Source organism: Alosa alosa, chromosome 23 (assembly GCF_017589495.1).
Source record: "Alosa alosa isolate M-15738 ecotype Scorff River chromosome 23, AALO_Geno_1.1, whole genome shotgun sequence".
Lineage (NCBI taxonomy): Eukaryota > Metazoa > Chordata > Actinopteri > Clupeiformes > Clupeidae > Alosa > Alosa alosa.
This window is the reverse complement of record NC_063211.1, coordinates 15,278,642-15,296,973: the sequence shown is the minus strand read 5'-3', so window position 1 is coordinate 15,296,973 and position 18,332 is coordinate 15,278,642. Positions and strand designations below refer to the sequence as shown.

Here is an 18,332-nt window from a genome sequence, read left to right as displayed (position 1 = left end):
CACATTTTCTCTTGTTATACAAACAATTTAGATTATTCATTTCTAAATGAACAGTGACAGTATTGACTTTATCTGTTGAAAGAGGGCACTGGATTAGACCCTCCCTAGATGAACTACAGATACGTATGTTGTCCCACTGACTGACACTGATTAAGTTTAGTACCAAAGCAACACCTCCAGATTCCACAGTACATGCTATAGAAATATCAAATGAAGTGTGTCACACACACATACCACACATTTTCATGACTTGCTCAGTCAAATATCTCCAATACATAGATGTGGTGCTTGGTGTTTCTATTTTCATTTACAGAACTGACACACTGTTTCCTGTACTCACAAAAAGCTTGAGTTAACACTGACACATGAGGAGGGGACTTTCCAGCAAAGTGCACTTTGGTTACAGGACGACAAACGACACCAAGCTCGGTATATTTTTTTAGGAAACACTGTACAAATATTTGTGGGCAGGAGACAGACGGAAACACTGAATTGTGGCCAGATAAAACAAACAATCAAACAAAAACAACAAAATAAAAACGTTTTGCCTTCTAAAAAGTGAGAAAACCTATGGCAAACCAAGAGTGCTGCTGCTCACTGGGTGATTGTCTAGTATAATCATTCTATGTTGTTTTGTATGTGTTTTCATTCTTATTTTTTAAACACTTTAAACTATTGCCCTTTTATGCTTTTATTTACTTGTACCTTGTGTGTTCTATTCTTTGACTATTGCTCTTCTATGTTTTTATTAGCTATTCCTGTGCTTGTGTTTATGTAAAGCACATTGAATGACCTCTGTGTATGAAATGTGCTATATAAATCAAATTGACTTGACTTGACTTGACCGTAAGCAGGCTTGCACATTCTTGCAAGAATTGTGTCTACTGCCACCTAGTGGTAAATCATTTTGCATGGTGCTATCTTTTGTACAATAATTCAGGAGACATAAAACTATTAAGAAAATTAGATTTGTATTTATTTCACACACAAACAATGTTTAAAAAATAGAGTAAAATATATTTTCACATTATCAGTGCCACTGAGGACTTTTTTAGTCTGAAGACTTTACTACACATCAAATATACAAATTATTTGATATCAAACTCTCTATCTCTCTGAATCTCTCTCTCATACACACATACATAAACTCTCCCTCTCTCTTTCTCTGTCACTCTCTCACACACACACACACACACACACACACACACATTCACAGGGGCAGGTTTTCATGTTGTCATATTTCCCAATAACTTGGACCTGTTGAACAGGAAAGAACTTCAGGGTCCGGAAAATACATAACAGTAAATACATAAACATACAGTTATACTTAACTCATTCACTTAGGGGGGAATTCTCCCATGTGCGTACTGCGTAAGGGTGTGTAATTAACAAAAAAAGTGTGTAAATTCTCCCCACCCCATTTATGTGTGATATAGAGGGAGTTACACGTTTTGGGAGGAGCAACCCCAAAATCTGTCCGTTTCTTACTGTATGAATACAACTCTTGTGCGCATTCTGCCACTGACTTAGGCATGTTTCCAGCTGCGCGCTCCCGATGGCTGTATTAGGGTCGAACGCCACTATAAGGTGAAGCAGCATATTGCTTGATGTCAGCAGTGTACATGTAGGCCTAGTTCTAAATACATGTATGTTACACAGAATGTTACAAATTAACATTACACTATCACATTTGGTGCTTAATATGCTGATACGGCTTTATGTTTTTCCCCATTACAGTGTCACACGGTGGCATATTTCCAGACATTACCTTATCACCGACTGTGCATCTTCAGTTTTAACGTGAAGTCATAATCCAATAGCCTACTTCGTTCGAATTCGTCCATTTCTTCCCAAGTTGACTGAAGTCATCCATACATTTGCACAGACGTCTGCGCTATTGTCGAGTAGAATAGTTTATATTCTCCTGTCTCTTGATTCGTTTGTAATGGAGGCTGGTATTGTTATGCCAGAAACTGCAGGTGTCAGTCTACAGCTTTGTTAGCATACCTTGATATTATGAAAAGCAGCTGCCATTGAAACTTTTTTCCCCAGTGAGTTTTTAAATTATGAATCTACATAACTCAATCAGGTCTTGACTCTTTATAAACAAACCTCAAAGTGACATTTTGTGAAGTCAATTCTGTGTTAGGTTATGTGATGACACACCATACTGTAGGCAGGTCTCCATGCTAACGTTTTCAAAATCAAAGACTGGTTTGTGTTCTTTCTGGATTTAAATGGCATTCAGAAGGTCATTGAGAAAGTCCACGTTCCACATTTTCAAATAAACCTGAATTAACAAGGTGGTGGATCAGTCTGGTTCTATTTTAAATAAATCATGCCTCTTCCATAAGGCCGCCTTGATTTCAAACTTGCACGCTGTGTGTGTGACAGAAGCGGGAATGGGAGAATATGCGTAACACAGAAGCGTGCGAATGGGACAATTCCAAAATGGGAGAATTCCCCCCTTACTCACAAACTCCCTCATACACTTGTTACCACTCCCTCCATCCATCCCTCTCACTCACTCCCTCACTCATTCTCACTCATTTCTCTCTCTCTCCGTCTCTCACTCTTTCTCTCATTCTCTCTCTTTGTCTCTTCATCTCTCTATCTCCCTCTTGCTCTCTCTCACACACACACACACACACACACATACACGTATACACACACAAACACACACACACACATATACACACACAAACACACACTCACACACAGACAAACACACACACACACACACACACACAAAACACACACTCACACACACACCAATCACACACACACACACACAAACACACACTCACACACACACACCAAACACACACTCACACACACACACACACACACACACACATATGGTATAAAATTCTCGCCAAAAGTTTCTGTACCTGTACCAAAGTTTTGTGCTTGTAAGAATATTTTGTGCTCGTAAAAAATATTTGTGTACATGTAAAAATAATTTGTATCTGTAAAAATATTGTGTGCATGTAAAAATGGTTTGTACATCTTCAAATCCGTTTTGTCACTGTGTAGAAAAAAGTTTTGTGAATTTGCGAATGATTTTTGCACGGACGGATTTTCCATTTGCAAGTGCGCATCTTTTTTCTACAGACACAAAACTTTTTTACAAATTTTCCCAAAACAGCCAATCACAGCACTGCTTACTGAACGGCCAGTCAGCCGATCAGCTCGCTTCTTTAATTCTGAAACGTTGGACATACCGCTCTGGGTACATCCATGTAAACACCACAGTCAGAAGAGGTGAAACACTTAAAAAAGAAGAAGAGCTAACTTACCTAACAAGCAAACAGCTCAACTTAACTCTATTCCTTCCCTACTATGAATCTAATAGTCACGCCCTAACCATTGTACTTTTACATGAAATTGGGTAGTTTACCATTATGGACGAAAATGAAGCGTGTCTCATTAAGTTATTTTTCCCACAGGGTTAGTATTATTATTAATGATAATTGTTCTGTATAGTTATTGTGTTATAATGTTTCCGACTAGTCATTCCTCCCTTTGTATTTCCCACGTTATATGTGCGGTGCTTTCACGTAACGTTAGCAGAGACGGTTGATAAAAGCAGTATCTTTGATGTTAGCTTAGCCCAGCCAATACTTGTTTCACCTCTTCTTCTTCTTCTTTTTTAAGTGTTTCACCTCTTCTGACTGTGGTCAGAGAATGTCTAATAAGGGGAGAACTGCCACTCTCGGAAACTTCCGGTTTCTGAACTGGTTGCAGTTCCTTCTGTGGTTCCACATGAGGGCGCTCGTCCACGAGTGCAGAATGAATGGAGGTCTATGGAGCTGTACCCCTCAAAATCCACTTTTCTCGGGATATAATTTTTTTTCAAGTAATTTGAGTATTGTATTCGAAAGGGGAGGCAAAGAAAATACACTTGGTTGAGTATTATATTTTTAAAGTCACTTAATTGTTCTAAAAAAGCTTTAAAATGTGTCAATGACGCCATTCATTAGCACAATGCTAGCGTGTTATGTGCAACAACGAATTCAACCTGTAAGAAATCAAAAGGACATAAGTACTGCTCATTTAACTTTTTTGACCTATAACCCATGTTGAAGTTATACAAACTACAATCAAATCTGAGATTTGTCAACGACAATCAGGTGAAAGAGACAAATTTAGCCGTCTAGCTCCATTGACTCCCATTCATTCTGCACTCGTGGCGATCGCCCCCAGTGGAACTCTGGTGGAACTGCATCCAAAATTCGGTACAATGGGACTTAATACGGAGTGGCAAGGCTCTCCGTAGACGGGCTCTGCTGTGGTGTTTACATGGATGTACCCAGAGCGGTATGTCCAGCGTTTCAGAATTAAAGAACCGAGCTGATCGGCTGACTGGCCGTTCAGTAAGCAGTGCTGTGATTGGCTGTTTTGGGAAAATCGTACCCGTAGATCTGTTTCATGTCTGTAGAAAACAGATGCGCACTTGCAAATGAAAAATCCGTGCGTGCAAAAATCGTTCGCAAATTCACACAACTTTTTTCTACACAGTGACAAAACGGATTTGAAGATGTACAAACCATTTTTACATGCACAAAATATTTTTACGGATATAAAGTATTTTTACATGTACACAAATAATTTTTACGAGCACAAAATATTCTTACAAGCACAAAACTTTGGTACAGGTACAGAAAACTTTTGGCGAGAATTTTATACCATACACACATAGTATGGCTCTCAGTTACCTATAGATTGCAGAGCCTCCTCGCTGAGTTTGTCTTTGTCCAGGGGATAGAGCGGCGGCTCCATGTTGCGGGGGGTCTTGGCCCTGTAGCACTCCACCAGCTTGCTCACGCTCTGGAAGTATTCAGGGTTGCTGCCACTCACTGTCTGCAGCACAGCAAAAATGCAAACAAGGCCCTTGGGTTACATTTACTGTCATTTACAGTAAATGGCAATACGTTAATTTAATATTAGATCTTTAGAGTACATTTACAATCATGTAGATTATATTTAGGTGTATTTTAATTACAAATGTTTATTAGAATGATATTTAGATGTATATATGTTACAATTATGTTATGGTATAAATTACTGTATGAATACATAACAAATTACACATGATGGTAACATCTCACAAAAAAATATTTTTGCACCAAATACTGTATATTAAACATAATATTATTGTTATTGTGAATGGTGGCTGTTTGATCCTTTTTTTTCAACAGTGTTTTTTTTTCCGACCAAGTTAATTCTTAGTCGAAGACAGGCCAGCTCAGAATGTCATCATAATCAGGGTTCAAATATTCAAATATCAACTTATTGATATAAGTTGTCTGCACTGAGGACAGATAAGAGGGCAGTAGTACTGTGTTGAACTCTGAACTCCATGCCTTCTCATTGATTGCAGAGACAAGTCCCCAGCCATCAGATTACTGCAATGAGTACATGATACTGATCTTACGAACGATTAGCTAGGAAAGAAATGCTAAAAAGAGCCAAGTAAAACTAGGCCAGTGCCGTGATTTTGCTACAAAATGCCAGCCACATGAACCATAATGACTGAATATCAAGTTGTGGTAATGGATCTTGTCGTTGTTGCCAATCTTGTACCAAAAACATCATAGTGAAACTGACAGAGAGAGAGAGAGAGATAGACTAAGATATGCACAGACATGGAGATAAGTAGGTTGTAGGTGTCTGCACAGATCTTCTAGTAAGATCCATGCATTAGCAAGCATCATTCTAACTAGAGACTGATAAATATTGATAAATATTTATAATAATGATATGATAATGATGATAATAATGAATGATAATGATGACATATGGACATATATATATATATAAAGATATAATATATCTGTTCATGTAGCTAGTGCTGTGTAAATGACTGTAAAGAAATGCCTGCGTGTGCAGAACACATGGCTCTGAGTGCACAACAAACCACAGGCCTTTCAGCAAACTGCTACTGCAGTGAAACTAGGGAAGAAGTGCAGTGGAGAAGTCGCTGTTGTTATGTGTCTGGTTTTGGTTCAACGTCTATATCAGAGGAAGTGCCTTGTGTAGCCAAGACACGGTGGCTGGCACAGCTCTGCTGGACTGTTGGTTTGTTAGTCATGTGAGAGGCAGGGATGAACATCAGCAAGGCTTGCTGGGGTGACACAGTAAGGGGTTAAAACTGAGTGAACCATACAGTATACTCGGTAAGCTTGACTGAATGTGGCACTAGAAGACAGCCACTGCAAATCAAGGTGCAAGTCAGGTGAAATCAGGTCAAATCCAGTCATGTCGCAATTATAGCCCCCTTGGTATTTACCCCTTGATGTCACCTTTTATCGTACTGCCCTGCATGTTGAGAAATTGTGCAAAAGGGATACCCAGTGTGTTGAAAAATGACTAATAACGTCCATTCTACGGCAGAATGGCAGAGTTGTCTAATACAATAGGCTACCATGTATTCCGAGCACACGGTGACAGTGACAAAGATATTCTATCCATGAGTCAGAAGGTACAAAACAGTAAAAAATTCACATACAAGATTTGTAAAGAGGACAGCTGCGTGGAAAATGGCAACACCCAAGTGTTGTGGTGACCCTAGTTTGATTTATGACAGTCATTTCCCAATCACCCCATCTCTCTCACATCTGTTTCATGTCACTCCAAACTGTTCTATCCTCAACCCCCCTGAAATATACTTAAAGCTATAGTATTTAAGGATAAAGCTGTTAAAATTGTTTCATATTGTTGCTTTAAAGGGGAAATCCAGAATGCAACCACAATGCTAAGCAGCAATACAATTTAGCTTCTATTGCAAAGCCTGGGGTCAGTTGGGTTTTAACTTTGACAGATTTCCCTCATTTGGGTCTGAAGTGGAAATTTAGAGCACAAAACAATCTAATATGACTGATACCAATAGGGCCCATGTTGAAATATACCAGATTTCTCTTTTTAAGTCAAGTTAATGCCAAATCAAGTCGGTAAGTCAGTAATTTAGGTCAAATTAAGTCAGGTTAGGTCTTGTTAGAGTCAGTCCAATGAGCATTGTGATCTACCCCAGAAAAGTGCCCTTTAGCCCACTATGGGCACATGTGAACCAAGTCTCTACTGGATCAAGGTGCACAAGCACTTTGAGGCCACATGCACAGCAGCAATGCCAGAAAATAGACATTCAGACTGTGGTGTTGTAGTGTTTATGCTTGTAAAGTTATAATAGCAGGCTTGTAAATAGGGTAGAATCTGAATTCAGAATCAAATTGAGAATCAAATTCTCAGATTCATTCAGTATGTTCATTGACAAATGTAGATTATAGGATACTGCATAAAATGGACAAAAGTACAAAAGAGGACTCAAGATAGAGTTGACACAAGTAAGTAAGAAAGGAGCCAAACAGACTCAACATAGAGGAACAAGTTAAATCAAGTTCATTCAACATGAAAACAATGTTTTCTACTGTTCAACAAAGTCAAACCTAAAAATGAAACGTAAACAATAATCATGAGTTATGTACGTGTGTGTGTGTGTGTGTGTGTGTGTGTGTGTGTGTGTGTGTGTGTGTGTGTGTGTGTGTGTGTGTTGAGGTTACACATCTTACCTCTACTGCCCAGCCTCGTTGAGACTTCTCAATGCGATAGGTGTGGACAAAGGGTGCTTTCCTGCATGGACATAAGACATGCTCGTTAGTAACATAGCAATCACAGATCCTCCCTCCATCCCATACTGATCCCATTCATTCCCAGTCAAGCACATCTTGCACTTTGGCAAAGGTACACAGCTCGAGCTCAATTTAAGTACATCACAGTTTATGCTCAATCTATTATTTTAACTCTGTTATCATATCTTTGTCTGATGAGAACCACATGTCTGGAGTCAGCTTTTATAAGAGTTTGTTGTTGATCTATGGGGTTAATTCAGAGTCATATTCAGGATAATATTTTTTGCTCCTGAAAAGATGTTGACATGTTGTGCAGCTGTGCAAAATAATTTGTGCATGTGCAAAGAAATGTTGTACATATTTTGTGCATGACTGGGGAATGGCAAACGTAGACAAAGCCTATCTCCATCTAGCAGCAGAGCCGGAGCAGTTCCCTGTTGGCTTGAACCCTTGCAGCAGGAATGACACGAGAGAGAAAGACCAAAAGAGAGCAAGACTGTGTTTACATGGACATTGAGTACCCCAGTTATCCCGGTTTGTTTAGTTTCCCGATTTTGTGTTTGTGCATATAAATATCTTATCCCGATCTCAGAACCCTGGATAATCCCTTGAGAAATCCAGTTATGCTAGCTGGAGTACCTACTCCAAAAGAAACCAGGATGCTGTAGCATGTATAGACCTTATCCCATATTCTAACATTTTGAGTCCATCATCCCATTTAATTTGCTGCTATAATTACCACCTTTTGTTAGCTGAAACTGTCTTGTTTACTTTTTTTTACCTCACATAGACAAACTGCTGTTACTCATTCTAAATAGGTCTACATGGTTGCAGTGTAGCTGCTTCTATTGGTCTGATGCTCTTGAGATGTAAAAATGTGACAGATCTTCCTTATGTCTAGCTAGCTCAATCATAGTGTTGTAATTTTGTTTGTTTGTTTTATCAGAAATGTATGTGTGTGTGTGTGTGTGTGTGTGTGTGTGTCTGTGTGTGCATACGTGTGCAGATCTTCCCAGTGTCTATTTATCATCTGAGGTATACCCTAAATTTAAATGATATTCAGGGGAGAGAGAGAATGAGGAGTGTGAGAGTGAGACCTCATCAAACAAATGGGAAGATGATAGGTGTGTGTTTGAGTGAAACAGCAAAAGATTAATAGACAAAAAGACAGTCAGATGAGAAGCGAAAGAGCCTGAAAGAGACAGAGACAGTCTCTTTGCAGTGATTGGACCAGTTGACAAAACTGACAGTTATAATAATGTTGAAGACACCATTCCATCATTCTTCCAGATTTCACTGTTCTTTTCAGCGATGTAAGGGATAATGGACAACAAATTCGGATATTAAAAGATAATGCTCATTCGAGGTAGAAATGGCCATTAGGCCCTATACCTCGAAGTGCATTAACTTCTAATACCCAAATGCCGTGGAGTCCATTATATATTTACCACTGTTGCACTCTTGCGTTGTGTTACAGTTTTTTTCAGTCGCTAACAAGCGTTTGTCTAACCACATTTTCAAAACTCTAAACACAATTAGCACAGCATTGGTATTTTATGGCCATACCATTCACACATTCCATGTTGTTTTCACACAATATGCAGTCAGTGAACACATTTCCACAATGCTTACATTTTCTTAACAAACAAGCTATACCTCTCAACACAATTATGGATCGTTTTTGCAGTATTTACGAATGTTAACATCCCACAATAGTAAAAACAATATTCCAAACCTTAGATACAGTAGCTGCTCTGCTTCTGCTATCAAGCGGTTTCATCCCAGGTGCATCGCCTTGGATAATATGTGATGTTGATGAAAACATGTGGCCTAATCGCAGAGATTAGATACAGTAATGTTGTGCTTTTTTTTAGTTCCCCCCTTTTTATCTGGGCTTTTTGCTGTTGTTTTTTTGTTTTGTTCAGAATGCTCTTGTGTGTTTCATGGATATTCTGTTCACTGTAAGCAATACTGTAAACTCTTTCTGTTCTATCATACTGTAAACAGTATTTCTACTGAACCTCCTGTAGTACAGGAAAAAAAACTGATTAGCTTTTTACTGGAATGCTTTTGAATGTGAACATTACATGTGGACATACAGTTCCCAACCAAGAAATGTAGTGTAAAAACGCTGGATTGCATGTTTTGCACGCAGATACCTGTAAAACTGAAACATAAAGTCTATGCTGCTTTTGTAATGTCAACAACAATAGCCAGTATTTTGAAACCTGGTGTACTTTGATTGACTGCATGTACCTTGTGAAGTGAAAACAAGTGTTATTCTTTGACAGAATAATTTCATTTTAAATCAGATTTCCAGTGTTTTGGTAAAGTTAGTGTGTGCAGAGAAAGATGTGTTCTGTTTTGAAATGAAGAGTTAGTATATATTTAACAAAATGTGTTTTTGAGAGGAAAATTATCCATTTGGCCAATTGTGTTTTGTAGGTGTGAGTCTGTGTTAAGAGTTTAGAAAAAGTATCTGAAGTATGGATAAGCGCTTGTTAGCGATTGAAAAAAACTGTAATTTGCTGCCATAATTTCCACCGTTCAGTGGCTAAAACCGGCTTCAGGCGGCTTGTTTGAAAAACTGTCTGGCTGTTATACATTGATCCCAATCAAGTGTGGTTGCTGCGGCAAAAGCCCATCTCTATCGTTGCCAAACTGGCATATCCCAGGATTCTGTTGAGCTTTAGCTTCGTAAAATCACAGTTTTACTCGCTTCAAATGCCAGCAGCCAGACCAATGGATACCTTGTCTTATAGCTGAATTACTGAAGCTAAGAAGGTGTGGGCCTGGTTAATACTTGGATGGGAGACCTCCTTGGAAAACTAGGTTGCTGCTGGAAGTGATGTTGGTGGGTGGTCAGTAGGTGGCACTCTTCCCTCTGGCCAAAAAGATCGATCCCAATGCCCCAGTGCAGTGGTAGGGACACTGTACTGTAGGAGATGCCATCCTTTGGATAAGACGTTAAACCGAGGTCCTGACTCACTGTGGTCATTAAAGATCCCATGACACTCCCTGGTGTCCTGGCTAAATTTCCAACCTGACTCATTCAATCTGGCCCCCTAATCATCCCGCACTGTAATTGGCTCATTCACTCCCTCACTCTCCACCTTAAACTGGTGTGTGGTGAGCGTTCTGGTGCATATTGGCTGCCGTGCATCACCCAGGTGGGTGCTACACATTGGTGGTGGTTAGTGAAGTGCTTTGAGTGTTAAAGCGCTATATAAAATGTAACATGTTGTTGTTGTTAACTGAGCTAAAACCTAAATTGTAACTGGGTTGCGACAGTTCATTTAAACAACGAGTGGCCAAAATACTGGAACTACTTCATAGTTGTGGAAATATCTGTACAATAATTGATGTTGTAAAGAGTGCATCACAATAAGAAATTCAACCATGCTGTGGTATAAGTAAGGTATGTATTGCCCGCCGGTCATAACAACATGTTAGGCTACTTGCTGACTCACTTTCAATGAATTTTCATTGGGATAGGTGAGCGGACTACTCATGGAATAATATGAAAGACGAGAATCAGAATCTCAAAACCGGTTGCCATTTACAGTGGTCAATTTTTTTGCAGTGGATTTATCAGACCTCTGAAGGTTAGGAACGCCCGTTCATGTTAATGGAACTCAGCTGCATTCCGAAGAGCCATCCGAGTCCATTACACACCTCAAAGGCTGTTATCCCCATGGGCGGATTATGAACTTTCAGGCCCCTGGGCCCAGATGTATTAAGGGCCCCCCACTAATTGTTGCTTATGTGGGAGGGGGGGTTTGGGGGTCCTTTTAATTTGTTTAATGTGATTTCCTGTATTCTGGTGCATTTTGGGGATGGCCAATACTAAATTCAATCAGATTCATAGCCTACATCCTGATTTGTTGATATTGAGGCAATGATTCCATGCAAAGGCTTGGGCTTCAGGGCCCCCTGACCTCTTGGGCCCCTGGGCCTGGGCCCTGTAGGCCCGTGCAGTAATCCATCCCTGGTTATCCCGCTTATCACCCTGTTGCCACTGTAAAGCCATGCCTTCGTTGGCCCTATAACAGCGATAGCATGGACAGTTAGCTTGTTTACAGTTAATTGACTGATCCCAAGCCCCTCCTCCCATTGTCAGTCCCATAGTTACTGTTGCTAAGTCGGACAAGTTTGCAGGAAAGTGTGCGAGAACGCGTGTTCAACATGGGGACGCAGCACCCCCATTTAGCCGAGTGCAACAGTGTATGCTGGATTTCTGGGCGTCAAGTTATCTTGATATATTCAAAAAACAGAGGCCAGAAAGGCCTTCAGTATGCAGATGGACACATTCACAATGTCTGCTGTTATCAACGAGGTGGAACACCACAAATTGAGGACAAACAAATCCGGTGTCGTGGATCTTAATGGGATGCATGTTAACTGGGGATAAACAATTAGCACGTTATCACGAGCAGGTAGTTTACCTTATTTGCTGCAGATGTGACTGATACAATAAACAGGTCTGTGCAAAAATATGGTGTTGACGTGTCCATAACAAAATCTAACCATATTTCGAGGATTAATAGAAGACTGGACCAAGTGCTGCAGATCCAAGTTCCCATGCAACTTGGGAGAGTGACTAGCCAAGCAGCTCATGTTGGGGAGGTGGAGAGATAGCTTCTCTTCGGTAGGCCCGATAGCCTACTTATTATTTTGAATGGCTGCTTTAGAAGGAAGAGTTCAAATAAACATGATACAAGTGTATTGAAAAGAAACCACTCCGAGTTCAAACCCATGCCTATCACGTTTGACATATCTGCAGTTTGCAGACGTGATTTGTCTTGCACTAGACTTGCCCGCTTATGCTATAATTCATTTAAACGTGGGCAATGTAGTAGCCTAGGTCTAATATGGGCGATTTCGAGACTGCATAGTTTTGAATCTGCACATGATTCGATCTTTAGAAGACATTGGCTATCTCTCGTTCAGCCATCAATAATGCATCGCAGTATAGGCTATTATTGGCGTTTGTTGAAAAAGGATCATTAGCTTATTTCTGTGAACAGTCTTCTATCCCAAGTTAAACATGGCAAGGTAGCAAAGCTGAAAGTATTCTTGTTGTGTGTAAGGCGATAATGATTGAAGGTGTATTCTTTTCGCGCCTTCCAATCGTATGAATATGCGAAGTTCAGTTCCTGCAAGGTAGGTATAATTTTTTGCGTGGGGCTTATGTTGTCGTTTCATCACTGGAAACCAGATTTAGTTATGTTTTTGTGTGTAGCCTAGTTATGAACACAAATAAAGGGAACATTTTCGTACACACTCAGATTTCTTTACTGAGAAGTAGCAGCCTATCCAAAGTTATGCAAAGTTAGGCCTATGTGTGTTAACGCTTCACACGGTCAGGATATCGGATGTCACTTCTACAAGTATCCCAGGCTTATCTTTGAACCTTTTGAGCTCTTTAGTTATTTAGTTACTTCAGCTACTGCGCAAAGAAGCATTATAGCATTCGCATAACTGGCGTATTGTCATACCGAATGGCCACTAGAAAATTCAAAATTGACCGAGGTTGACCGAGGTCCTCCGAAGTCCTCATTGTGACATAGCAAAAGGGGGCGGGGCTTGGGATCGGTCAATTCCATTGTTGCAAAGCCTGCCTCCACGCTCAACTGTTGTCCTATGGTTGTTATAGTTACCATTGCATAAGCATTGATATGGAACGGCAAACTTTTTTTACCAGATCTACTTCATAGGTGTCCCGTTATTCAGAATTAAAAGCCACCCCACCAGCCAATTAGAAAAGAGTATTTCTTCTCTCCGGGTGATAAGTAAGAGATAACGGCACAAAGGTAGTTAGCTTGTTTACAGTTGATTCCATTGTTGTGAAGCCTGCTTCCAGACTCAACCCCCGTCCTACTATGGTTGTTATAGTTACCATTCATAAGTATTGATATGGAACAGAGATTAAACCTTTTTTTACCAAATCTACTTCATAGGTGTCCCGTTACTCAGAATTAATAGCCACCCCACCATCAGAAAAGAGTATTTCTTCTCTGCGGGTGATAAGCTTGGTTAAACAATGCTCTGCAGTCCTGATGTCTGATCCTGTTGCTGACCAGGCCTGCAGGGTGTAATGTCCGACATGCGACTGTGCGCGCACCATCAGGCTACTCAAAACGAAAAGAAAATTGTGTGTGTGTGTAATGTGTATTCACACCAAATTGGCCCACCATACCTTCCCAACTATGCACAGTATCCCATTAGCTGCATGCCATCATCAGGCTATTTACAATTTTCTATTACATAACTTAGTTAACACGTTATCAAAATTAACGCGCGCACATTTTGTTTGAGCAGGAGACAGAATACGCACGCAGGCATGCAACTAGCTACTAGTTATTTTCTTTTACTCGGCTATCTATATATGGTTAACAGCACACAATGTTGAGCTAATTCACTCAATACTCATCATGCATATCACAAGTTTAAACAACGAAAACAGAAAGTATGGAGTCAGCAAAGCTAAAGGAGTTATTCCAGATGGGCAGGAACAAGGTAGGCAATTGGTGTGCTTGTCAGAATGTTAGACTGCATTACAGCTGTTTAAAGCCAGACATCACGGTACGCTAGAACAAACCAAGGTAACTTTAGCCTGTATAGGGCTGTATCAAGTTGTCCAAATGAATAGGTCATTGTAGATGTTGTTGTTGTATTATTGCATGTGGAATATTATCCACGCGTGATTATTATTTATTTTTTTGAGCGAGGCTGGGGGGGGGGGTGCGTACCATAGCATTAATTCCTGCAGGCGCCCCTGCCTTGTACTACAGTTGAGAAAGCACACTTTGCATTTTCTCTGCGGAAATGGAGTCTTATTTTACCTTGACCAGGGGGTTAAAATAAAATACACTGAAGTCAAAATAAAAAAAAGAATCAAAAGTAAAACTAAAAGTAAAGCCACACTTCCCTCATAATGACAATGGATCTGAAAATGTAATTTGATCAAAGGGGCATACTGGTTCAATATACATTTATTTCTTTTTGATATTTCACTGTGTAGATAATATAAGCATAAGTAAGCATGTAAAACATGTAAAAATCTAGCTTTAATAATAATGTAGCTTTAAAAATAAAATTGCTGTCTTTCTTTCTTTTAAGGTACCCAACAAAGAGTTAACATGATGAAACTATAACATTAAAACACATATAGCACATCCCTCAGTTAATATATGCTATATTTTCTTATGTTCACCCTTTTCCAATGACCAAGAACACAAATCATAAACCAACACATTGCTCAAACTTCTCTCTTATTATACCCACTTTACACACAGCCAGAATGCTCCAGAAAGTTAATGTATTTCCAATTTTCACTTTAAGTCTTTTCAAGATTTCAAAAAGAAACAAAAGGCAATCCATGGATTCTTTCTTACAAATCATGGCCCAGCACATTGCTCACACTTCTTTCTTGTTATACACACCTGACACAGAAGCACAGTGCTCCCGCGACACTCTCGCTGTCCCTCAGGAGATAGCTGCCATCTTTCCCATACCTCTCCAGTAGTCGCTCCGTCACCTCTTTACTAATCTTACCATAGTAGATCGACTCCATGAATACACCTTTGAGCAGGTTTGTGTTAACAGAGTACTGAAGCAGCATCTGTGTGTGTGTGTGAGTGTGAGTGTGTGTGTGTGTGTGTGTGCTGTCACAGAGGCAACAGGACGAAACCAAGGGCAGGAACTGGCTCTTTACACCTTTTTCAGCTTCATGCTCCCAAGGTGTCACACGTCTGAAGATAACACTTAGGTCTCACCACAGTCAACTTTGCATGGCCTACATATTACTTGGTTGGAACTTTTTGTGGGGTCTTTTATTCTCTGCATCTCTTAGTGAGACACCTGAAATATAAGATGATGTATAATATCAGCTCTAGTAAAAACATTTATTTTAGATCAGCTAGGATGTGGTGTGCATATACCTCAACTGCAAATCAAGTTTGTACATGCCACACTGCATGGTGCGCCACGTGTCACATCGGTGTTTTTATTTAAGTACTGTGTTTCGCATTTAAGATTTTGTTCACCTTTCGGCTTTTTGTTCATGTGGCTATCGATAGATATCAATAGATACTAATAACCGAAACAACATAATACAAATACAGATATACCTGTAAACAAAAATACATCTGAGCATGCACAGCCCTCTCACACACTGGTTACTTGAATAGCTCTCTTAGTTCCACTGAAATAGCTCAAGAGTTAAATGAGACCTGTCAGGTGTCCCTATATTGTGGTCACTTAAGAGGACATGAAAACAGTTTGCACTTGTACTATCGATTTCAAAGCGACATTGTTTTTGCAATTTATGTGAAGTAGTGTGAGATAAGAATGAAAGTTGAAAGCTGTTTACACATTTGAAACAACACTAGAATTTGAGGATGCTTTCAAATGACTTGAATTAATAATAAGCATATGAAGTCCATACAAAGTACTTTTAAGTATCTGAATGTAGCAGACTTTTAAACTAACTGTGTTTAGGCAAATGCCTAAGTTTGCACAGCACTGTTGAAAGAGAAGGTTACATGAAAGCTGCACACACAACCCGGTAATTTAGTCTTACCATGCTATTGTTATAATTGTTATTATATTATTGATTGAATGGACATTATTGTTTATTATTGCTATTTTCCTTAATTTTCATTGCTTATTTCATTAGGCTATTGATTGAATTGACATTGTTGTTTATTATTGCTATTCTCCTTAATGTAGTCTGACCAACATTTTAAATTGTTCCCTGTTACATTTAAGTATTATATTGTTTTGTATTTGCCGCTTTGGACAAAAGCATCTGCCAAATCCCATAACCATAACCATAATTATTATTTTCTTGCTGATATTTTTGGCAAAATTGAGTTGAAATTATTATCTAATAATGTAACAATACAGTATGTGAGGTTTTTGAAATTTGTATACATTTGGACTTGTTGCACATATTTTTTTACTGAATGGAATGCAAAAGGTTTGAGGCTAAATATCTGCTCAGAGTGCAGATAGAACCTTATAATTCCAAGAGGATGCAATAGTCCAGTCTGGTCCTGGTGTCTAGTCAATAGTCATTATCCATGATGCATTATACACACATTCATAAAGGATTATAAAGTACTCACAATGCCTCAAAATTATTAATGGTTTCTTACCATTCAGAAATAGCCATGACTACATTCTTAAAGCTCCTTCTACCTTTTGATAATGGTAATGACGACATCAACGAGGACATTACAGATATAAAAGAAGTTTTATAATGCATTTTCATACTTCAAGCTATAAAAGTTTCTATAATAACATCATGATGCTTAATGAGTGCAATCATGATGTATAAATAGTTACAGACTTAAGTCAAGTCATTGTGAGGCTTGAATGTTTCATCACCCTTCATGAATCTTTACTTTAGCTTTACTTTAGCTTTACGAACTAATTACAAAGTCTCCTAATTACAAAGTCTCTGATAATAGCCTGGTGTGTGTGGCAAAACAAACAAACAAACAGACAAACAAAACGACACTCAGAAGCCTGGTAAGTCAAGTTTATTTATATAGCGCATTTCATACACAGAGGTCATTCAATGTGCTTTACAAAAACAATAATAACAAATAAAAAGGTTCAAAAGGTAAAGATCATAATAAAACATTGTTAGTGGAGGGGTTGGAGAGAGTTGTTCAAGAACTTGAATGACAGTAGACAGGGTGCGTCACTCAAAACGGGAGGAAAATTGTGATTCTTTTGAAGCAGATTTCATCACACTTCACATGAAGATAGGGCAGGCACATCCTGTTGCTGGTGGAACAGAGGCATTGATTTCAATGAGTTCAGCAAAGTAGCATGTGTGTGTGTGTATGTGTGTGTTGACAGAAACCAGGGTCACATGAATTCCACTAGTTGGATTGCTCTCTGCCAGTGCACAAGCCTGTGTTGGTTAAACGATTGACAGACTCTTATCCACAGTGATATAACTCTATACAACAAAAAGTGGCTGGGTATAAAAATGCATCTAAAACATGCTAACATGACCAGATACAATCTCATATATCTGACCTGATATCTTAGAGAAACTTCTTCATATGTGACTTCATACTTTCATATTTGTATGGCACATTAATATAGATCACCTCATGCATAGACAATAAACTTGACCTAAAGTCATATGAGGGGCCAAGTTCCATGGCTCCTTCAGAGGTCTTCATTCATACACACGCTCTCTCTCTCTCTCATACACACACACACACCTATTAACTATCTCACTGTTTACATACACTTTCTTTGCCTTTGTTAACATTTTGCTAAGGTTTGCACTGATAAAGTGCTTGAAACTGTATCTATTGAAGTCTACATCAATCAACTCAGATGAATTAAATTGAACCAAATTGAGCGATTAATTATTCATAGGTATCGTGATGCATTCAAGAGTGTGGACATACTGCGGTGACAGCAAACCTCAGGTTGTTGTCTATCAACATATCCTTCCCACTCACTGACCTCTAGTCACACTGAGCACAAAGGCGATCTTCACCTCTGAGTCGACTGAAATGGTATGGAAAGTTCTGGTGCTCTCTCAACTAGGCCAACACCGACCAAAGTTACCACACTCAGTCGATTTGTGATCGTACACACCCTCAGTCGCAAAAAAGGCTGACGCAACGTTCACACACTGCATCATGCAGTCAGCAGAAGTCTCACATGTAT

At 39.3% G+C, this 18,332-nt stretch overlaps 1 protein-coding gene across 1 annotated transcript; it reads right to left on the bottom strand.

The window, feature by feature from the left end:
• Window positions 1-982: 982 nt before the first annotated feature.
• LOC125288594 (SH2 domain-containing protein 1A-like) lies at window positions 983-15,314 on the bottom strand. Its single transcript, XM_048235073.1, has 4 exons — window positions 15,074-15,314; window positions 7,569-7,629; window positions 4,719-4,863; window positions 983-1,257 (listed from the first exon to the last, which is right to left on the bottom strand). Exons 1-4 carry the CDS (start codon window positions 15,250-15,252, stop codon window positions 1,235-1,237), a joined length of 408 nt encoding a protein of 135 aa, XP_048091030.1. The 5' UTR covers window positions 15,253-15,314; the 3' UTR covers window positions 983-1,234.
• Window positions 15,315-18,332: the final 3,018 nt, after the last annotated feature.

What these genes read in the sequence shown, in the direction of transcription:
- LOC125288594 (XM_048235073.1), bottom strand. Translation starts at nt 15,252, where the DNA reads ATGCTGCTTCAGTACTCTGTTAACACAAACCTGCTCAAAGGTGTATTC. An exon ending in AACGAGGCTGGGCAGTAGAG is followed by an intron (nt 4,864 to 7,568) that starts GTAAGATGTGTA and finishes GCTGTGCTGCAG; the next exon opens with ACAGTGAGTGGCAGCAACCC. An exon ending in GGAGGCTCTGCAATCTATAG is followed by an intron (nt 1,258 to 4,718) that starts GTAACTGAGAGC and finishes CCTGTTCAACAG; the next exon opens with GTCCAAGTTATTGGGAAATA.